The sequence below is a fragment of the Elgaria multicarinata genome, chromosome 8 (assembly GCF_023053635.1).
Source record: "Elgaria multicarinata webbii isolate HBS135686 ecotype San Diego chromosome 8, rElgMul1.1.pri, whole genome shotgun sequence".
Taxonomy (NCBI): Eukaryota; Metazoa; Chordata; class Lepidosauria; order Squamata; family Anguidae; genus Elgaria; species Elgaria multicarinata.
Genome location: NC_086178.1, coordinates 20,332,068 through 20,356,012, shown reverse-complemented (window position 1 = coordinate 20,356,012; position 23,945 = coordinate 20,332,068). Strand labels below are relative to the sequence as shown.

The window sequence follows — 23,945 nt, the reverse complement described above, 5'->3', positions numbered from 1 at the left end:
GGCGGTCCCAGAAGGGCCTGAGCCTGCTGTTTCCATAATGTGCAAATTCCCAGGTGACTTGGGCAGTGCAAGACTCGGGCTGGGAGGAAGAAATAAATCTCCTGCAAGGCACCAGAACATTAACTGCCGGGCCAAAGACACACTTCCTTTCGCGCTTTCTCTCTTTGTACAGTGGTTGCTATTAAAGTAGAAACCCATCTCGGGGTAATAAGCTGTAATGTTTCTATTCCTCCAAAAGCAGAATGTCGCAGTGAGGGAAATGCGGTGTGAGGGCCCCGACAACGGCAAGGGAGGGAGGGGGAAGGAGCCTCCTTTAAAAATGACGGTCATTGTACCATGCAAGAAAGGCATAACCTGCCCCAAAGTGAGGCATAATGGATACACAGGTGGGAAAAAGCAGAAAATTCGGCGGAACAAAACAACTGGAGGCGTAAAGCAAAGCGAGCATTAACAACAATACCGTTGGCCTTGTTGAGTTCTCATGTCTAACAAAGCTGGGTCACGGTCCATATTAAATGTGATTTTAATGCGCACATCTTTTTTCTTTCTTTCTTTTTTTTTTTTTTTTAAAAATGCGAACAACATCTGTTGGGATGGGTTGGTTTTTTGTTGATAATTATCAGGATTGCAGTAAGCAGGGATGGGGGGAGTTTAACCTGACCAAAAAATGTTCCTCTGAAGCTCCTATTTGTACTGGGAAGATATACAACCGGCACTAATGAGAGCTAATGGCTACTCGCCCTGATGGCTATGTGCTACCTGCAGTACCTGAGGCAGTAAGCCTGTGTGCACCAGTTGCTGGGGAACATGGGAGGGAGGGTGCTGTTGTACCATGTCCTGCTTTGTTGGTCCCTGGTCGACAGCTGTTTGTCCACTGTGTGAACAGAGTGCTGGACTAGATGGACCCTCGGTCTGATCCACCATGGCTCTTCTTATGTTCTTATGAGCTTTGCTGCTAATGTAAATAGCAGATTTGGAGGAGTGGTTTTTGCCAGGGTGGCAAGGGGGGAGAAAATAAAATTTAAACTCCCCACTCTCCTCCCACTTTCAGTTTATTCAATGTTGTATTCAATGTTGTTCCCTGCCTCGATCCAGAGGGAGAGGCGGGTAAGAAATTATTATTATTATTATTATTATTATTATTATTATTATTATTATTATCATATATAATAATAATTTATGAAGAAAAGCATGCAGATATTGAAACCCATTGTTTCTATGTTCCCTGTTGAGTAGAGGGTGGCAAACCAACCAGAAAACAATCAAGCTGGGCTAGGTAAATGATATAGGAATACATCATCATCATCATCATCATCATCATCATCATCATCATCACAAGTATGACTACTTTTGGTATTTTCAGGGGCATGTGTGGCTGTTATTCAAATAACTGCTTTTTATATTTTCCAATGGAGATCAGTGCCATTGTTTCTTTTCTTTTTTTCCACATTTACCTTTCACAGATGCAACCTTCCTTTCTATTTTGCGCCTAACACAGTTTATCCTGCTTAATCCTGCGCAACAACTCCTTCAGAGTCCATTTACAAGCTCCAGACTGGGATTTTTCTTTTGTAGCCAGGAACCTATTTCTCTCTATCTCTCCTTCCCCCTCCCCCCCCCCCACTTTTTTGGCTTATCTCCCAGCCTGAAGAAGTATTCTGGGGAACTGCAGAGCTTGCTCAATACGTCGAGCGGTTTTAGTTTGCCATAATAAAGAACATAAGAAAAGCCATGCTGGATTAGACCAAGGATCCATCTTGTCCATTATTCTGTGCACACAGTGGCCAACCAGAGGCTTATGGGAAGTCCTAATGAAGGACATCATGGCAATAGCACTGTCCTGGCTGTGTTCCCAGCCACTGGCATACATTGGCCTACTGCCTCGATATTGGAGATAGCATACAGCCACCATGTCTAGTTGCCATTGATAATTTATCCCCCATAAAGGCTTTATCCTTGCTTACTTTTTTAAAAAGAGCTATACACCAAGGGTAGACAAATTATGGCCCTCCAGATGCTTTGGCCTACAATTCCCATTGTCCTTCACCACTGGCTATGGTGGTTAAGGCTGACAGGAGTTTTAGGCCCATAAATCTGGCCACCAGTTGTCCCACTCCTGTTTCAGACCATAGATGAATAGATAGTTTTTGCTCTAAATTTGTCCACCAAGAAACCCCCTCCAAGAACTGGAAAGACCTGTTTGGTTCTGCCCAACATCTGCCCAAAATGTTAAGGCCCCTCCTCTGAGACTCACAAAATAGTCCTGGACTCCACTTTCTCTTCTGGGCACTACTCTTTCCAAGGAACTCTGCCGTAGATTTAACCTATCCATGATGGCTAAGATGTGAAGAGGTCTCTAGTCTCCTTCACATTTAGTTTTTAATGTAGTGGAATAGTTTTTCTGTAGAGGAACTTTCAGTCAAGTGACCCCCCCCCACCCACACTTGAAGTCTAAAATGGTACAGCCCATTTCAGGTGGAGATTCAATACCTCGGTGAGAACTAGGATTTGACACTTATTTAAAGTACCATAGACAGTAAAGAACACAAGAAGAGCCCTGCTGGAACAGAACAAAAGATTATCTAGTCCAGCATTCTGTTCCCACAGTGGCTAGCCAGGTGCCTTATGGGAAACTCACAGGCAGGACATGAATACAATGGCTCCCTCCCACTCCTGTTCCACAGCAACTGGAATTTAGAGGCATTTGCCTCTGATACTGCAGATTTTATTATTATTATTATTACATTTATATCCTGCCTTTTTTCCTCCAAGGAGTACATAATCCTCCTCCTCTCCATTTTATCCTCACAACAACAACACCCCTGTGAGGTAGGTTGGGCTGAGAGTCTGTGACTGGCCCAAGTCACGCAGTGGGTCTCCATGGCTGAGTGGGGACTAGAACCCGGATCTCCTGACTCCCAGTCCAACACTCTAGCCACTACGCCACACTGAACATCGCTATCATGATGACTAGTAGCCATTGATACCTGAATCTCCTATGAGAGTTTGCATGCTAGATGTCAAACCTATGACTAATTGATTGTAATGGTGAAATATATTCTAATTTTAGGATGTTTTTGTCCTGGCAGGATTATAATTTCAGCTCTGATGCATTCATTCCCTTAATTTATGAATGCATTGCCATCTCATTTACAGTATGACCCTGTTCAGACGACATTGCAAAGCAACAGCGGTTAAGCATTTTGAGCTAAACATTATGGCTTAACATGTCTTGTGAGCCATGACTTAGCGTGTTGGGTGAGCCATTCTTAACCATGGTGGCTACATCACCATGGTTTAAACGTACTCACTAACCATTTACTGCAAAAGAGTTAGCAGCCTGACCATGGCTTAGCATGTTGCCTGAACAGGCTATATTGTATTTTAAGGTTTTTAGTTTTGTTTTGTGAGCTTCCCAGACAGCTTCATCTATTGGGTGGTATAGATATATAATAAACAATACTAATAATGTTGTTGATGATGATGACAATGATGGTGATAATAACAATATATACCCAAAATTAAGCCCCATTAAGTTAAATGAGCCTTACTCTCAGGTAAGTATGATAAGATGGCAGCCTTAAGGAATAAATTGTGCTAACTTGGATAATATATTGCTTTTAGTAAAGAAAAAATACCCAGTAATCAATTTCCAGAACTTAGCCCAGCTCAATCCTTTTATATCTAAATTTGCATGTACTTAGGCATATGCAACTTTTATGCAAATATGCACTGGTTGATGCATAAATGGTCACTATAATCCACTTCAGTCATGGTAGGGGCAGTTGTGTGCTATTCAGTGTCCAATAATACCTGTAATTGTTGCTTTTAAGTACAAAGCAAACTTAGAGCACAATCCATAGATGATGTCTGAGAAGCCATAGGATGCTGGGAATTTCCTCCTCTGAGGCCATAGACAGAGCTATGAACTTGGAGAGGGAACTTTGAGCAGGGATTCCCACCTGCATTCCTCTGAGCTGTGGAAAGCTTGGTGGTGGTGGTGGTGGTGGCGTTGGCTCCCTTTCCAAATGATGAAGCTCTGGCCTTGGGAAGGAGAAGTTGGAAAGATAGGACTCTGCCGGTGATTTGGGAGATGAGATCCAATGGTCATAGCATTGCGAGCAAGTGAAGGTGCTTCTCCAAGTGAGGAACCAACAACATCCTCAGATGTCTGGGCTACAGGCTGTGATGTTCCTGCCCTCACCTTCTTTCCATCCTTGTAGGAGACTAAGGGCATGTCTACACCATGCCTTTCCCCCCAGGATTGTCCTGGGATCATCCCTGTACATCCAAACGACACACAGGGGATCCTGGGAGCAGGCAGGGATGATCCTTCCACTTCCCTGGGATAGTCCTTAGGTGTAGAAAGGGCCTAAAATGTTCTGGTAGAAGAATTCCTCTTCCATGTTTATTATACCAAAGCACACTGATTTTGACATGCCTTTATGGCTCGAGACCATTTGTAGTTCTCTCCCTCTCTCTCGCCCTGCCCTGCCCTGCCCTCCCTCCAAAATCTGGTCTTATAGTGTTTCCAAACCATTGGAATGTGGCAAAGGGGAAATGTCGTCCCAGGGGCTCATTCCCTGGGGAGACCTGGAATGCATGCGAGAGGCTAAACACCCTCCCTCCTACCTGCTGATCCTCCCCTCCAGGGGTACTCACTCCTGCATTCCCGTTATCTTGGCATACACTGGGCTGAAAATATTTATTTGCCAATAGGCAATTCTGCCTTAAGGAGGCCGTCAAAGGCAATTTGACAGACCCTTGGCAAACAACATGAACCCCTGACATCGAGCATCATCACTTGGGGGGAAATCGTGTTTCCTTACCAATACTTATCTGCCCCTGCCTTTGTCACTCATTACTTCCCCTTTCTTCCCGGAGAGGTAAGAGGAAGTAAACAAAGACCACGTGGCCCATTCAGGGGCCGTTTTTATTGCATCACTTTTCCTGTACACAGCAGGAGATTGCGGCACATTGGTTTTTTTTTTTTAAAAAAAGTTGGATTAAAAGGGGTCTATTGTGCAACAGAAAAATGGGCAGAAGGAGTGGGAGGCGTGTAGGAGGCAGACGACGAACATCTGTAAGTGGGCCGTAGTGAGCGTGTGATAAAACACTTGTCTGATGATGCCCTGAATTGAAGGGAAAGCGGAAGCGTAGGAAGAGCATTGTCTGCTCTGACTTTTCCACAGGATATTATAGCTGTGATATCTTGGCAGGTTCCATTGATCCAAGACTGCTCCATTTGCACAGCCAAGAGAAATATAGTCTTACTGCATTAAGCTGTTTCGAGTGGATGTGTGTTGGAGGGGAAATCCTTCCAGCCCATTTCCATATGAAGATAGATGGGCGCAGAGTGCTTTCCTTTCCTGGACAACTTTTTTTGTTCTTCCATTTGCGCTGGGAGCCCATCTGGACTTTTCTGCTGCCCTACAGCTCTGTGAATGTTCCAGATTTGTCCTCAGATGGTCCAGAAGCAAATCAGCAATGAATGAAGCAGCTGCTTTCAGAGGTTCCCAGAATGCATTCCAAATGAAAGCGCTGAGGCCATTCAATGCTTTTGATTGGATAGCATCAAAGGCCCTGAATAGAAAAGTACACTTCAATATGGGACAGGGCTGGATTGTAACAACGTGCTGGAAATTTCCACAGAACGCGCAGTGATTGGAGGGAACGCTGCATACTCCTTTTGCAACTGCTCATTTCAGTGGTTACCGACAGACCTATGAAAATGATTCAGAGTTACATAAAGGATGTAATGCATGGATTGTCCGTCAGGGCATACGCAGAGCCAAGCAGGGATAACAGTGCTGGCTCCCGGCTTTTGAGGGCTCTTGGGCAAGATACCCACAATGCCCCCCTCCCCATTGAGTCCACCTTCGCACCACCCTTGGTAGCTGCTATGGTCCCTTATCCTTGAGCAGGGGGTTGGACTCGATGGCCTTAAAGGCCCCTTCCAACTCTACGATTCTATGATTCCTCTTTCTCATCATTGCTACCACTTGCTTGACAGGCAGAGAGCCAGTGAACAAGGAGGCAGGGGCATCTACTGCTCCTCCTCATCACCACCAATGTCTATCATGAATTGTGCTCTACATGGGGCTGTCAGGATCAGGCCTGGTCTCCCTCATGTGAATTCTGAATTGGACTTGGAGCAAGAAGAAGAAGAAGAAGAAGAAGAAGAAGAAGAAGAAGAAGAAGAAGAAGAAGAAGAGCCAAGACAGGAAGCAGGGGAGGAAATTCTCCAAGACTCTCCAGGAGTCAAGAAAGAATCTCCCCAGGAGCTTATAGAACAGGAGGCTCAGGCTCAGAGATCATCTTCGCTCTCCTTCCCATCCCTGGGAACTCAGTCTTTGTCAGAGTGGAAGGGAGCATCATAATTGACAGATCCCAGAGTCCACAGTAGAGTCATGTAGGCAGAGTTGAGAGGAGGTGGGAGGACGTCCAGTAGATTACAACTTGATGAATTTTTGGTAAAAGCCTCTTGGGCGTGGCAGGAAACTTTCCATTTTGTTGATAGGCGCCTTGCTTTGTTAGGCTAATTCAGCTTAGAGGCTAGCTCCTAGCATTTACACTCCCTTCAAGTGTGAAGAGATGCCTACTTACTGAATAAAGCTTTGTGGATTGCATGGCAGACTTCTTTATTGTCTCACATCTCGTTTGGAGGGCTTGGAATCACGGCAGGGGCAATGCTTGAAAAGTATGAGGAAGTTTCAGTTGATCCAAAACAACACTGCATGGCTAGACTGTTTTCTGCTGCTGTCCAGGTGGAACATATACTCTGATGTTGTTCAACTTTCATTGGCTACCTGTTCATTTCCAGACTCAATGCCAGGTGTTGGTCACAACCTTTCAAGCTCTAAATGGCTTGTGAACCAGGTATCTTCAGGAACACCTTTCCCTGTACGTTCTCTCCCATGCATTCTGCTCACCACCAGAGTCCTGTTCCTTGTCCCGCCACTTGACTGGTGCAGTGGGGGCAGGGCCTTTTCAGTTTTGGTGCCAATATGGTGGAATGTTGACCCTGGGGAAGCCTGCCTGGCCCTGTTCGCAGAACCCACTAGTTTTCCCAAGAGGCATTTAAGGGAAGAGAGCTAATTCCCAGAAATGTTGCTTCTGCTTCTGCAATGGTGTTAGGAAGTGGAGCATCTGTTTATGTGTTGGTTTCTAATGCTTCAGGTGTGCTGTTAACTTTTTTAAAAAACAAAAAAACAAAAACAAAACTCCAAACTTAAAACGATCTATGAATGTTTAACAATTTATTTGTGTACATTGCATTTCAAAAAGGAATCTTTTCTTTAACTATAAAATTATTCAAGGGGTGGTACGTGAGGCTTCTTGGTGATGTCATGTGCACCTGCCAATCAGTGCTGTGCGCAAACCAGCTACTGCTGTGAACTCACAGAACCATTTTCCCCCTTTTGGTCAAAGCTCAACTCCAGGAAGGCATAAGCACCTTTGTTTTGAACAAAAGGAGATACTTCCAAGTGAGCTTACTATTTTGGCTGGTGATAAAAAGAACAGCCGTAAAACTTCACACACAGAATATGATGATGCAGTTCAGTCAAGGGAGTTTTTTTTCTTTCTGATCAGCAGAAAGATGACAGTACCATAATTATTATACATAAAGCCAAAAAGAAAAAAAAATCAAAACAAAAACTGAAGGCTTGAGGGCTTTAAGTGGAGGCCAAATGTGAAGCCTGGTTGTTTTTTGTAAACTATCAGTTTGCACTCTGTGTTTATTCTGGGTCAATGCTCTGGGTCTCTTTTTAAAGATCGTAAGATTGTCTTGCTGAATCAGACCAGAGGTCTATCTAGCCTATCATTCTGTCTCCAACAGGGGGCAATCAGATCATCCTTGGGAAAGCACATGAGCAGGGAATAATTCTAACAGTCATCCCTTGTTGTTTGTCCCCAACATTTGGGAACACCCGAAGTTATGCTACCTCTGAATATGACAGTTTCTTTTCCAGTTATCATGATTATTAGAGTCTGGAAGTTCATTAGTCTAAACTTTTCAAAATCCATCTATGGTCAGGACCATCACAACATCCCATAACAATGTATTCTGTGGCCCGCTTTGGTCAAACTTCTGTTGGATGGCATGATGGGAGAGAATGTAACAAGAAAGTAAGAACCTACGGATTCCCTTTCAGGATTGTACCAAAAGCCTCTCTTGCGAAGCATGGCATCTCTCCCTAATAGTGGACCATAAGAAGGCCCAGAAAACTTCACAAGCAAGTATCAGAAAACACAGAAGTCTACATTCACAGGATTCCTAATTGTTCTGGATCCTGCACTCTACTGCTAGAATGGATTGGACTGTGTGAGAGATGATGAAGTCTTGAAAGCCACTGACTGAATCAGCAGCTATAAGCTTTGGCTTGTACATAGGCTTTCCAAGGTCAGATTCAGATTCAGATTTTTATTATGCGGTCACAGACCCAATAAAAGCAATACCAACAATCATTAATTTAAAACCATAAAATCACAGTCTTTTGTTCAACAGGCTAAAAGAGTTATTTAAAACAAATATATAGGCATAGTTAGTAAAATTGGGAAAGTGGGCCCCATGCTGCAGGTTGGGAATCCGAGGTGGATCCTGGGTCTGGACCAGTTGAAGACCACTAGCACATGAAATATTCTGGCCTCTGAGCACTGGGGGCAAGAGCGTCAAATCTCTTTCACCTCTGGTGAAAGAATGGATTGGACTGTGTGAGAGATGATGAAGTCTTGAAAGCCACTGACTGAATCAGCAGCTATAAGCTTTGGCTTGTACATAGGCTTTCCAAGGTCCCTATCAAACATTCGGTCCCAAAGTGACCGCACTGGTCCACATTGCTGATGGTGTGGGAGGCCTATGATGTGACATGCTTTCCATGTTTGATGAAACAGATTTAATCTTCAGTTAGGAAACTTCAAAGCTGGGACAGATTTCAATGTAACATCCTGAAAAGTTGGGTTCTTCACTGCCTGGCACGACTGGGGGCATAGAAAGGCATCGGTCATTCATTTGAAGGATATAGCGATTCCTACAGTTAATCTGATGGCTAGAACAATCCTGAGACTCTCAAATGTCACTTTAAAAAAGCAAGTAATGTTCTAGTCCTCATGGTTCTGAAGATACTTTTGAAAAGATATAGGCAAGTGTCATCAAGCAAGTATGCATACAAGCTAGCAAGAACCAATGCCCCATAGACCATTTCGGGGGCTTGCCTAGAACTTCCTTTATGATATTTCCCCACTCCAGCTTTCAAATAGTAAGAGCATTTATGGACATTTGAATTGATCAGAAGTTCTAAGAGCCTTCAGTGTGGTGGCCTCCTTTCTTTGGAACTCCCTGCCCCTGAAGGTAAGGCAGGCACCAACACTGTGTTGCTTCCAGTGCCTCCAGAAAACAGCTCTATTCCAGAAAGCATTCCTTAACTGACCAGCCACAGTTTTTATTAGCATTCTTTTTTAAAAAGTGTAACTTTAATGTTATTTTAATTTTTGTGTCTTTTGCTATTTTGCTCCTTGTGTTCACTGCTCAGGAATCTGCTTCAGATATGGAATGGTATACAAATTTTGGAAATAAATTACATGGCCCAAGGTTAGATGATGGGGATACTATGCACTGTTGGCGAAAAGTGTTTGAGCAAAGAAAGTAGGAGACAGCCCTATACCCTAGAAGAAAGAAAATACCCTGGAAGACAGAAACAAACTTCAAAGTGATCTTGCTAGGCTGTAGCACTGGGCTGAAAACAACAGAATGAAATTTAAAAGGGATAAATGCCAAGTTCTACATCTAGGAAATAGAAACCAAATGAACAGTTACAAGATGGGGGATACTTGGCTCAGCAATAGTACAAACAAGAAGGATCTTGGAATTGTTGTAGATCACAAGCTGAATATGAGCCAACAGTGTGATGTGGCTGCAAAAAAAGCAAATGCTATTTTGGGCTGCATTAATAGAAGTATAGCTTCCAAATCACATGAAGTACTGGTTCCCCTCTATTTGGCCCTGGTTAAGACTCATCTTGAGTATTGCGTCCAGTTCTGGGCACCACACTTCAAGAAGGATGCAGACAAGCTGGAGCGTGTTCAGAGGAGGGCAACTAGGATGATCAGGGGTCTGTAAACAAAGCCCTATGAAGAGAGACTGAAAGAACTGGGCATGTTTAGCCTGGAGAAGAGAAGATTGAGGGGAGACATGAGAGCACTCTTCAAGTAGTTGAAAGGTTGTCACACAGAGGCAGGCCAGGATCTGTTCTCAATCCTCCCAGAGAGCAGAGTGCAGAATGGACTCAAGTTAAAGGAAGCCAGATTCCGTCTGGACATCAGGAAAAACTTCCTGTTAGAGCCAGTGACCAAGGGAGGTTGTGGGGTCTCCCACACTAAAGGCATTCAAGTGGCAGCTGGACAACCATCTGTCAGGTATGCTTTAAGGTGGATTCCTAAATTGAGCAGGGGGTTGGACTAGATGGCCTTATAGGCCCCTTCCAACTCTACTATTCTTTGATTCTATGAAATGGTGGCCAGCTATTAAATTGTGTGCGAATATAAGAATATGGCAATGGTGTGAGTTGGATCCAGATTTAGACACATACACCCGGCCGTCTCCTCCTTAGGGCAGTCCCCGCAGCCCCCCGAAAATGCTACACAGAGGGTCAGAAGACACTGCTAAACAGGGTGAGATGTGGTGTGGGAGGGAGAGAGAAGTGGTGGCACCTTCTATGAGCAGATGCAATACCATATTGTATGAGTATGTGTGGAGTAGTCTGAGAGAGTGAAGGGAGAACAGATGCAGAGAAGGTATCACACACAAAAGAACGCTTCTGCAAATTTATGAGCGTCTCCACTTGTATATCTAAGAACAGACCTTGACTCTTAATTTCAAAGGCAGATATTTCTGGACACCGGTGTCGGTTCATTAAAGATTTACGGTCGCCACATTAACCTTAACGTTCCCTCTTTATGGGCATGTTATCCCTACCATAATTCTAGCGCAACTCCTTATTGCAGTTTGCTCGCAAACTTCTCCGGGACTCTATCTCACTTGGGGGAGAAAATCATTAGCCTTTCTGTCAGGCTTGGAGTCCCTTTCCTAATACTTCATCCTTTTCCTAATACTTCATCCCTCCTACCATCCAAACAAACCCAGTTTAGAATCTCCTCCACTACATTTTCGCTATTTGACATTGGCAAAACTATGCGATGGGATCCTGTTTCGTCTCCTGCGTTTTAGCTGACCAGAAGCGATGCTAAGATTATTCTAAGATTATCACACCTAGAGTCCATCTGTTCTAGTATCCTGTTTCCAACAGTGGTCAGCAATATTTCTTTATATACAGCATTTACAGGGCAATCCAATACATGTCTAGCTGGAGGTAACCTCCATTGAGTTCAGTGGGGCTTACCCCCAGCCAGTGCTGGGTTGAGGTTTTTGAGGGCCCTTGAGAAAGACACCCTCAATGGTAGGGTGACCATATGAAATGGGTCTCTATTTCTCTTTCTGACCCCCCTTTTTCTTTCTTTCCCTTTTCCTTCTCACAACATGGACTTCTAGGGAAGGGACAGATTGGTTTTACCAAAGGTGTGAACATATCACATGCAGACAGCTTCTGAAATTAGGTTGAGGGACTCAGATGGTCTTGGGCTACTCACCTCTGATATGGAGATTCTACAGGTTTATGACAGAGAGATTGTTCACATAGCTACAGTGTGGGGCAGGCATGGAGAAAGAAGTCCCCACACTGCTTTCCACCTGTGTCAGCCTGTTGCAAAGCTTATGCAATTCAGCAAAGACCCTTTCCAATGTTAATTAAAAGTTTCCTGCTGGCACTGGCTTTATTACTTCCTGGCTGCCTGGGAGATCAGTGGTGAAAAGTTTGAACATGTACATAAGTTTGGAAAGGGCGCAGGTCACTTATGCCCTATTTTATAGAGGACAGTCCTCTGTTCTGGAGACCTGGCAAAAGACAGTCCACTATTTGAAGGTGGTCTCTATTTGATGAGCTGTTCAGTACAAGTCCAATTTAAAGATTAAAGAAACCACAGGGAGGGGAGAGCAGGGGCCTTGAAGTTGCCCATCAACAGTTAACACTTAGACAGCGGACTGAGCAGTCATACAGCTCTGGTCAGTCTTCGCTATGGTGAGATGTCTTGTATTTCTATTTAGATAATTTCTATTTGCACCTATACATATAAATGTGCATATGAAAATGTTATGCAAATTGGCGTCCTCTTTTTCTGGTGTACGAAATCATGTGTGATGTGGAGAATGTGGATAAGGAGACTTTTTCTCTCCCATAATACTAGAACCCAAGGGGGTCATCCCGTGAAGCTGATTGGTGGGAGATTCAGGACTGATAAAAGGAAGTACTTCTTCACACTGCGCATAGTTAAACTATGGAATTTGCTACCACAAGGCCACCAATCTGGATGGGTTTAAAAGAGGGTTGCATAAATTACTGAAGGAGAAGCTTAGCAATGGCTACTAGTCCTGATGGCTATGTGCTACCTCCAGTATCCGAAGCAGTAAGCCTATATCCACCAGTTGCTGTGGAATGTGGGAAGTAGGGTGCTGTTGCACCTGAATCCTGCTTGTGGATTCCTGGTTGATAGCTGGTTGGCCACTGTGTGAACAGAGTTGTGGACTAGGTGGACCCTTGGTCTGATCCAGCATAACTCTTCTTATGTTCTTATGGTGATGCATTTCCTCTTTTTTAGTGATAAGTAGGTGGCTGTCCTACTCACTGATCTCCAAATGAGGGGATCGGTGAGCCTGCCACTTCAACCACCCTCCTTAGTTTTTTTGGGAGCAACATTTACAATGAAGAAAAAGTTGGAATTGAATACAGACTGCAAAGGAAGACGGTCCAATTAATCCCAGACCTACCTTGCTGCTTCAGAATATCTTTCTAAGCATCGGAACACAGTGGCTTGGCGAAGGTGGTTACGGAAGTAGGCAGGGTTCAGAATAATACTCCTGGGCAAAAAGCAAAGCAAATATGCGAGTCAAAGCTATAAAGTGACACATCACTGTAAGATCATTTAACACCCAACGCCAGATAGCTTGCAGGTTTTATATCCACATTCCTCCTACCGGTTCCATTCTGAGCGTGTTTCTCCCCAATACCCAACAATGAATCATCACATCTCCTCTGTTGACAGCTGAGATCGACGAGCAGGCATTATTAAAATGTCTATTAAAGCTGTGTCATAAAAATAATTTCATTCATAGCATCTCCTATTACAGAAGCGGTGGTTAAGCCCCCCGTGAGCATATGTTCGACTGCATTTAGTGAGAATATAAAAATCAGCAAGACACTATACATAATTGTAATAATGCCTTTTGTTATCTGTCATCTGCATTTGGGGGCTGCGATAATAACCATATATTATGCATGCAAAAATCAACAATACAAAGCCAAGACCAAAACTATTGCTAGAACCAGCTGGAATGGTACGATCTGATTTTGGGGTGTGTGGGTGCTTTATTGACATACCTTGTAATTATATCTCAATAGGCAGGCCCCACACCTGTTTGAATCCCTTTGAAATGTTCAGAGTTTCTATTTCAGACTGGGCTGGAGGTACAACTTTCAGCAAAGGCTCGCGAACTAGCTGTTGGGTTTTTTGGGGTGGGGTAGGTTATAATAGGGAGAAGTACTTACGTAAGAACGTTTTCATATATGACAGTATTTTTGGGGTGCTTGGATTTCTTGGAAAGTTATTAGGAGGCCTTTAATGAAGGTATTACTGAGCCCAATTCAAGGTGCTGGTTGTTACCTTTGAAACCCTAAAGGACTTGGGGCCTAGGGGCTTTTTACACATCCTCTAAGCTCCACAGTGGCTCTGCTGTGGCACTGGGTCAGTTATACGACGCAGCCCCCAACTTGCAGCCACCGCTGGGCTTTTCATCGAAGCTGCGTGGTTACAAACGATGGGAACACATGCTGACTTTTTTCTTCAAAGCGAGGTCACCACGGTCCTTCTGCCATATGACCTTGCTCCAGGGTTGAGCCGGGGGTGGATGGCGAACCCTGATTGGTTGCTGGAAGCTAGGCAGATGGCAGGATTGTGTGGATTAACTTCTCTGATGCTGAATTAATTCACCCCAATATATGTCTGAAAGTGCGCTCTGAAAGGGAGCACCCCGCCCCCCCCCACATTTCACCCCATTCCAGCAAGCTGTCAGGGAGCACAGCAGATCTCTAGTTTTTATGAAATGGAGTTGAGCAGCTATGCATCAGCAAAGTAAAGGACAGGAGCTCTCTCCACAAATGCACAGAATCTCCCTCCAGATCCTGCCTTGGATAACTTTTCAGAACAGTGGGCATAATGGGGAGGGGGGAGCTATTATTTCCGCCTCCCACCCACCCTGAAATATGTTTTTCTTGGCACTGAAAATCTGGGTTTTAGGGACAGCTAGCTCTGTCTTATAACACTGACGGAGCAGAGCCGATTTCAACATACTGCGGAGAATAAGAGCAATGTGCTTTCCTCCTGTGCTTATCAAGATACCTGAACTACTGCCTCCTCTCATTCCATCCTGCATTATTTCTCCAACAGCGGGAGAAATAGTCTAAGCAATTATAAAAGAAAGGGCCTTCTCTGTGGTGGCATCCGGACTCTGGAATGCACTTCCAGAAGAGATACAATTGGTGCTGACTCGTTTTCTTTTTGGTTGCCAACTTAAAATGTTTCTTTTCCCCCAAACATTATATATATTCATGAGAACGATCCTTTGGTCCCTGGAAGAGGATACCAGAGACCATAAGATATTTTGGATTCTCTCCTCTGAGGCTGTCAACTCCCATGACCTTGGAGGAGGGAATCTGAATGGGGAATGTTGCCCCGCACCTCTCACAACGGCCGTGGAAAGCATCGAGGTAGCTTCCTCACCTGAGGTCCAGACTCGGACCTCAGAAGAGAATGCAAATGAAGCGGAAGAAGGGGCAGGAGGTGCTGAAGATCCACGCCATCTTGAAACCTCCCACTTCCCATCCCCACCCTGGCTCTGCAGCTCTACTAGACATGCTCAAAAGCGCGTCCCATGAGAAAACAAAAAGGAAGACTGTCACGACACAGGCCTCACGCACCGGGCCTTGTCGCACACAAACCCTTGTCAAGCCAAGCGCCTCCACTTGAACAGCCTGAGGGTAGCGTATTATTTATTTATTTATTTATTTATTTATTTATATAGCACCATCAATGTACATGGTAAAACACAACCTTTCCCTCATAGGAGAGGGTAAAGGCTAGAATCTGAAAAGGTTTTACTGTGTATGTAATAAGCTGAAGGTTATATATAAGGTGTTTACGATAGTAACTGTACAGCAGGTGATAAAGCCAAGCAGACATGTGGTTTGGGGTAACAAAACAAAATAAAATGTTTATTTTTGTTTAACAGATCTTAGTTACTTCAAATTCAAGTTAACCTGCTTAATCTACAGCAAATGGCAGCCCTGGAAACTAATAATTATTGGGATCCCAGCAGAAAAAAGGGGGAGAAAGTGAGTTTAACCGTTCTCTCTCCCCTCCCCCACCCCCCCTGTGACTCTGACAAAAAATGCTCCTCCAGATTTGCTGCTTGGCATTGGAATGGCTGTCCCATGGGAACTTTCCTCCCAATGCCAATGGTAGCTTTGGAGGAGTGATTTCCATCAGGAACACAACAGGGAAGGAAAGGAATAAACTCCACATCTCAACTTCTGCAATCCACATGAAGATCAGCCCTGCCCGACCCCCTTGCCCCGTAAATGTACGTGTTAAATGCTAAGACACATTTAATGACATGTCTTGCTTGGCTCTGAGAAGATCAGTAATGGAAGGCTATTTGAAAGACAGTTTGACCACCACAATGAGTCTTACCCTTCTTTAGGCACACTCTAAATTCATGTGGGTTCTAAAGGCCGCACCAAATGCTCTGCGTGGATTAGTTGTGTGCAATAGAACATACCCCAGGATCCCCCGCAGCAGCATTCTTAAGAGCATAAGAGGCCTTGTAGATCAGACCACCCTTTCCCAACCTGATACCTACCAGTTATTTTGGACAACTCCAATTATTCCTAGCCAGCATGGCCAAGAACTCATGATGCTTAAAATATAATTACCAGCATTGGGCTCCATGGTTAGCTTTTGAAGCAACGGCCCTTTATTTATTTATTTATTTTTAAATAGATTTATATACCATTGACTATATTAAAAATATCTCAAAGGGCACAATCCTATGTATGACTGGGGAATGTTGGGAGTTGGAGGAGTGTTTTTTTCTGTCTAAACATGCATACGATTGCGCCCTGCTTAGACATGCAAACCCAGCAACAATCACATTCACACTTATAAATCAGTAATATTCTGAACTAGAAAGTAAAATACAGTAATTATCTAACAGTCAGGACATAAAAAGTCCATAAAACTCCTAATGTTGGCCAGTTCTTGGTCCTTCTATCCATCCTGAGTTTGGGGACGGGAGAAGCTCTGTATTCAAACAAACAGTGGAGGTAGATAGAGAGCTCCATCACACCGGGGTGGGAACGACGACACGCTGCCTACCATCGCTTCCCCACCCATGTTTTCGTTGCTCAGTTACTTCCTCTTTCAAAAGAGGAAGTAAACAACGAGCACGAGGCCCATTGAGTCCATTGTTCTAATTGCGCTGCTTCTCCTACACACAGCAGGAGAGAGCAGCAACTTCCGGGTTTAAAATATATCGGACTTTGTGGAGCATTTTTTGTTGTGCATAGAAGGCCAGAGCGGCGGAAGGCAGGTGGGAGACAGATGACATCATGGGAGGGACCTGCAAAAAATCTGTGAGTGCCCAGTAACGAGTGTGCAATTAAATGCTCGTCGGATGGAGCTCAATGTGACTCCTCTGATTCCTGCTATTTTTCTTTCTGCAGTTCCTGGTCAATTCTACTTCGCTTTGGATCACAGTCGCCCACTAGTTACGGACAAAACCTTTGTTGAAACCCCAAGATTAGATAAAGCAATTCCACAGTGTCCAAACGTTCCCCCCCTTCCTTCGGTGCTTTTAAGGCAATTGGGCCCAGAGCCTTAACACGTTAACAAACTGGATGATCACCGAGACTGTCACAAAAGATTTTAAAGGCGATTATTGCTTTTGCAAACTGTAGTCAACAGTTGATAATAGCTGTATTGATCCCCCCCTCACCAGGTTATTGGCTGTACCACAGCTAAGCAATAGCACTGGGGGTAAAAATCAATCATTTGCTGGTAGTTAGCCACCCACTTTCTTCTCTTAGAGCGTGATGTGTTCTGAAAGGTGTGTACACACACACACACACACACACACACACACACACACACACTTCCGACAGAGCTCTAGCAAAATCTCAACAAATTAGTTTTCAGGTTTTCCCCTTTTCAGACCAATCTGTTCCTAATGTTAAGAAGATCTGCTCTACAGCTTTTTCTCTTTATCTCTCCCTCTTTGGCCTTTATGGAAGAATATCATAGTGTTTCCTAATACCTTTCTGTCTCACTTGCTAAATGCAGAGATCTGTAAGCTACTTTTGTTTACTTGAGAGTTTCAGGATTTCTCCAGCTGATTGTTCGAAGCATGCCCTGACCACGTTTTAGCCTTGGCAGCATGGTCCCGGGAGGCCCAATGAAAACTGGTAGCATACCATCAAGTCCACGTGTCGTGGAAGGGGGAAGCAAAGATGCATACTGCGGAGGGACAGCAAGGGGAGAGGCTTGCTGAGTGGAAGGATCATGTTTATTGCTTTCTTTTTCCTCAGAGGAGAGAGATGTGTGCTACTCAAGTAGAGAGAAGAGGGACAAGGCCTTCAAGAAACTTTAAGAAATGTAGATTCCACCCACCCCCCCAAAAAAAATAAAAGCTCACAAAATGACAGCACTGGAAGAGAAAAGTGTCTTCTGTTTTTGTTTGCTGTGGAAGAAGAAGAAGAAGAAGAAGAAGAAGAAGAAGAAGAAGAAGAAGAAGAAGAAGAAGAAGAAGAAGAAGAAGAAGAGCAATTTAAATGTCCCTGTACCTTTGATTAAAAAATCCCAAGGTTTGATTGCTTATTCCATTATTTATGTATTATTTAATTATTCCTATTAGAGCACAAAGAATGACCTCTATTGTGATTTATGTGCCTGTAAGTGCAACTGAATGGCTGCATGTGTTCTCCTCATGAACTGTTTTACCAACCAGGACAAGGGAAGTGTAGTTAGAAAACTCAGGTGGTGACAGAGATAACAGGATGGGCCTGGTCCCTCTGTGACTTCCCACCTCAGGGAAACAAATCTCCACAGTGAGGAAGCACACTCTGGGCACCGAGGGCACACACTCCCAGTTAGGCTGGATTGGGTCCCTCCCTCCCTTCCTCCCTATGCTCCCCTGACCCTCCAAAGATCTTTCGTACTTCTGCAAACTTCAGGGTTACCCTGAGCTGCTGACACCTCCACTGTATGCATGGGCTGTTGCCGTTTTGGTTGCATAAGTGACAGCACTGGGATAAGGGTGCAATTCTATTGGTGATTAGACAGAAAATGCCCTACAATTCCCAGCATGCCCCAGCCAACCATGCTGGCTGGGGCATGCTGGGAGTCGTAGGACTTTTTCCTGTCTAAACAGGATTGCGCCCTAATGGAAGCAGAATTATAGTATAGGACAATGTAAGTCGCCATTGTTGAACCACAGGCCCGTGGTCTTAATCTTCCTTGCCTGGGGTCCCAATTCAGCCTTCTGGGGTATCCTATTTGGCAACGCCCCCTTTCCCCGCTACTGATTATATGGTAGGGTGACCATATGAAAAGGAGGACAGGGCTCCTGTATCTTTAACAGTTGTATTGAAAAAGAAATTTCAGCAGGTGTCATTTGTATATATGGAGAACCTGGCAAAATTTCCTCTTCATCATAACAGTTGAGCTGCAGATGCCTTGCCCTCTTTTAAATCTGGTCACTTTAGTATAGCTCCTACAGCTTTAACTGTTGTGATTAAGAGGGAATTTCACCATGTTCTCCATATATACGAATGACACCTGCTGAAATTCCCTTGTCTATACAACTGTCTATACAGGAGCCCTGTCCTCCTTTTCATATGGTCACCCTATATATGGTGGGTTTCCAGCTTTTGCACATCCCTCTCCCCCACCATTCTAAAAGGTGGAAATGCTTCTCTTAAAGCTTAGTTCCCGGCAGTAAGAGTTCCAGTCTGAAATGTGTTGCTAGTTTTGGTATTTTGGCCCTGCCCCCTTTTCCCTTTGGCTCCACCCACCTCTGGAATGCCCCCCTCCCATAGCTTCTCAAAAGTGAATCTGGCCCTCCGGCTGAAAGAGGTTCCACACGTAAACACTCAGTGAGAGGTTGCACTGGGAGCTGTCTCAGGTTGTGCCGTTACTGACTTAACCTTGACTACCTGGAACCTCGAAGTTTCTCTCCTTCCCTTTCATCTTCAAGACACAAAGAGGGAAGGATTACCAAGAAGGGATGAAACAGGTATTACTCAGCCCCACAGACTTCACAAATGGCTCGTACGCTGTATCATCCTTCCAGAGATCTGCCCTATTATTCTGTGTGTGGCAAGTTCTGTCTAAATGGAGGTTGTTTTGCTTAGGTGTACCTATTTACGGAGCATGCCAAGGTGGCTACAGAGGCCATTCCTACCCTCGAAGCTGTACTGTAAGGAAGCAGGTTACAGTGGAATGACATAAGGAGCCTATGCCGGCAATGTCTAGCAATCAATGAGTTTTATTTTGCCCTCTGTTCATTCATATATTCCTCAGCCTGGCATCTTCTTAGAAAAACTGCTGAGCTTTGGAGTGTTCAGAGTTGTAACTTTTCTAAACAAACGAATCTGCCTTTGGGCCATCAGATGAAAAGTCTTAGTAGTGGCCCCTCGGCAATTGGTATGTCGGGCACAGAGCATGAAAATGGGGGTTCCAATCCCCACTCAGCCATGAAACTCATCAGATGACTTTGGGCTAGATATAGCTCAAACTATCTCATGGGATTGTTGTGAGGCTAAAGTGGGTGAGAAGAAACATGTACAGCGCCCTGGACTCCTTGGATGATGGGTCGGATATAAACCAAAACAACAGTAATCGTAAGCACATGGCAACCAAAATGATTTCCAGGGTGTCACGTTACAGGTAGTGAAAGACATTGGGTTTGTAAGTTTATATGTGCTCACCTAACTCACAGTTCCTGGATTCAAACATGGACCTGAAAGGAAATTGTGACTCGAAACCTGCACATTTATAAGCTTGTGATCTGATTTGCACCCCCTCAAATATGTACGATTGAAAAAAGCACATAAAAATGCATACATTGGGAAAATGTGCACAAACATGCTTTAGTTAATGGGAGAGAAAAAAGTTTACTTTTGAAAAATGTGTAGTAAAACTGAACATTTAGAAAAATGCCCATGGAAATGCATACACATCTCTTTCTTGAGTCGGAAAGACCATTGACAACCTCTGTGAGCTTAAGTTTTGCTAATTTGCTCATCCATACTTACAAGTGATGCTTGCCACTGCATTCATTACCATCACAGATGTGGGATATGCTGGTGGGGAATAGTCAATGGCTAGCCATAACCCTCTCACTATGGTGACTTGCTGTCGGTGATCAGGCTTTGACCCTCCCAGAGGAAGCGGGGGCTCACTGAGGTCCTAGCCCCATGGCTGATGAAAACATGGTTATTGGGTAACCCAGATTTGAAGAAAAACCCATCCTGTGTTAAACAGGAAAACAAGAGTCAAGATAGATGGGTTTTTTTAAAAAATAAATAAATAAATCTGGGTGTGATGCTAATAGAAGTAAAGAAGAAAAGCTAACCATTAAGCAAGAGCAGATGGAGAGTCCATCTGGCTGTGTGGGAAAAGTCCAGGATGTGAACATTCAGAACAAGTACATGTTGCAAAAGCTGCTTAAATCTAGGCCAGCTACACAAAGCATTTCAAAAGCCTGAGAGGTGGAGAAAATGGTCCTGGAAGAAACACGGGCAGACTGGCTTAGGGATGGTTCATTTTAATGTTTGTGTGAAGGCACCTCTCTTCTTCCCACCAGGTGAGATTACCTGGAAGCAGGTGCACATAAGAATATAAGAATGTAAGAAGAGCCCTGCTGGATCAGACTAGGGGGCAGTATCGTGTTTCTAATAATGGTCAGCCAGGTGCTTTTGGAAAGCCCACCAGTGGGGTAGCTACAGCCCTAAGGTCAGTGGAGCCTGGTAGGATTGAGAGAAGGCCCTCCCCTGAAGATCTCAGCGCGCAGGCAGGCTCATAAGAGAGAATATGGTCTTTCAGATAACCTAGCCCTGAGCCACTCATTGGTATTCAAGTAAGAACGTCACCAAGAGAAGATCAGCCTGGCCTTCAGTGCACTGAAATGCCTGCTTATAGCTCATCACCTTGTTCTGGCCTTGAAAAACAGATCTCCCTTTTCTCTCTGCTCCCCTTCCCTTGTGTCTCTTGTCATTTTAGTTTGATGGAAGGGCCCATCTCTATCTCTTTATTAAGAAGAGTTGCTTTGGCAGACAATAATTGTCTGAAGAGCGGAATAAAAACGCAGCAAATAAATAAATACGTATTCCGTGGCATACTGCCTGTCAAAATATAGGTTCTGTATAGCCCTAATGGCTAATGGCTGCCGATAGATCTGCCCTCCATTAATGTTTTTACCCACTTTTCAAGCAATCGAAGACAGCTCCAGCAGCACATCTGGTGGCAGTGAATCCCACAAACCAGTGACCTATGAAATGAAGAAACACTTTAATTCAACTCTTCTGACTGCTAACCAGTTTAAATTGGGTGAACCTGTGTTCTAGTATTGAGAAAGAGAGAGACATTACCTTCTGTCCGATTTCTCCATGCCATTCATATTTTTTTTTTAAATTAATCTCTTATTAGTCATCTTTCTTTTGCTAAAGAAACAAAAAAGTCCCAAAGGCTTTTACTTTGTTTCATATGGATAGTGTAAAGAAATAATAGACCTCCTAACTTGAAACATATCTTGGAACCAGGATACCCCAGAAATTAAAGTGAACTAGGATCAAGGCTCCTAATAATAGGCAGCTAAAAAGACCTTTCCCATTTCTTGGTGTAGCTGAAAACCCAATGGCAGCATAGGAATCTTTCAAGGCTACACACAGGCCTTAGCTAGACCTAAGGTTTATCCCAGGGTCGTCCCTGCCTGCTCCCGGGATCCTCTGTGCGTCATTTACATGAACAGGGATGACCCCGGGATGATCCCTGGATAAACCTTAGGTCTACCTAAGGCCACAGTCTCAGGAATGGTGAGAAAAGAAATATGCCAGTTTGCCAAATGTACAAACATCTTCCCAATAAACACGCTTGACTGTCTCAGTAAGAGTGATCTTTGGTTGTTTCTTAAATATATGTTTGTTTGTTTATTATTAACAATATATATACACCAATAACATACGTTCTCTGGGCAGTTCAGATAAGATAAAAGGATAAAATCCAATAAAAATCCAATATCAACACTGTAAAATGCAGCATATTTTTTCTGGGTGTCCTCCCCTCCTGCCCAACAAGAGAAAGATAGTTGAGCAAAAGAAAGATATACAATAATAAATTACAAAATCAGGTACAGAAAGGCCAGGTTTTAAAATCATGCTTTAAAAGTCTTGGATGAATTAAGGAGAGAGGAAAAAGAAAAAGGATTCACGCGGTGCTAAAAAGACGATAACGAAGATACCAGGTGAGCCTCTCTGTACATGGTTTTTGACAGCTGGGATGCCACCATCAAGAAGACCTCCTACCTGGTAGCAACGCGCCTTAGTTGACTTGACAGGAGCAAGGTTTTGTGTATAGGATTTAATATTAGTGGATGGCATGGTTACCCCCCTGCCCCTTTTATAGGATGATTTGTTTCCTGATGTAGAAGAGTTTAACAACAACAACATTTATTGGCTGCCTTTCAGGGCAAAAGCCCTGAGAAGGAGGCTTACAACAACAAAATACATAAAACAGATAAAATATTAAAAGCAATAAAAACATGATCACATTAAAATAGCTATTAAAACAATAAAACCAACAATAAAACCAGCAGGAACAATGATAGCAGCAATAATTATGGGAAGGCCACAGAAAAATAATTTTTTAAGGCCTTCTTAAAAAGCCTGCAAGGAGGGTGCACAGCAGACCTCCGATGGGAGTTTGTTCCAAAGGTTTGGGGCCACTGCAGAGGAGGCCCTCTCCCCTAAAGCCACTGCCTAAAGAAACCTATGAAGGCTAAAGAGAAGTCCTTTTCAAGGAAGATAGAAGAAGAAAACTGTAATGAAAGGTGTTAGAAACAGGCTATTCTAATAGTTGTCTCTATAAACCACACTGAGAACTTTTTGTTGAAAGGTGATACGTGAATATTGCACATGTTTTTTTTTCTTCAAAAAGAAATGTAAATAAATAAATAATAAAGGGAGATGTTCCAGCCTCTTGAATTCTCCTTGTGGAATGAACCATTCTTTGGCAAAACGAATAACATTTTCAGGCTTCCAGTGCATATATTGATGGTCGACATAGCTGTCATTCATTCTTTCTCTGTCTGGGTCAAATATCTATTTTTACATTATGCATACATGCACACACACACACACATTTGAATTAAGAGAAATACGCAACTCAAACTCTGTATATGAATATTAGACCTGTCACCTGGTGATGCTTTCCCTCCTGCCACTCTTAAATGGCTGCACTAAAGTAAACACAAAATAGATTTTCATTTATTTTTCATCTTCCCTGTAATCTAAAGGCTGTCCTGTAAATGCCTTCGGTAAATCACTTGGTCAGTTTTCCCTCAACCAAACCGCCTGTAAGTAATACAGTATATCAACCCATTTTTTGACATTTTCATTTTTTCTTCCTGACACCTTCTCAAAAACCTTCAAAATAATACAGTGTTGGCCCTATTATCTTTTTTTTTTAGGCATTTTTTTTTAAAGTGAGAAATAGGTGGTGGGGAA

At 43.6% G+C, this 23,945-nt stretch overlaps 1 protein-coding gene across 1 annotated transcript in view; it reads right to left on the bottom strand.

Annotated features, from left to right (window-relative positions):
• The window catches only part of SPATA16 (spermatogenesis associated 16), a 181,169-nt gene that overhangs the window by 101,367 nt on the left and 55,857 nt on the right, over nucleotides 1-23,945 (bottom strand). The window contains exon 3 of the mRNA XM_063131969.1: nucleotides 12,881-12,970. Coding sequence (XP_062988039.1) covers nucleotides 12,881-12,970 — 90 coding nt within the window. The remainder of the gene's footprint in view (nucleotides 1-12,880; nucleotides 12,971-23,945) is intronic.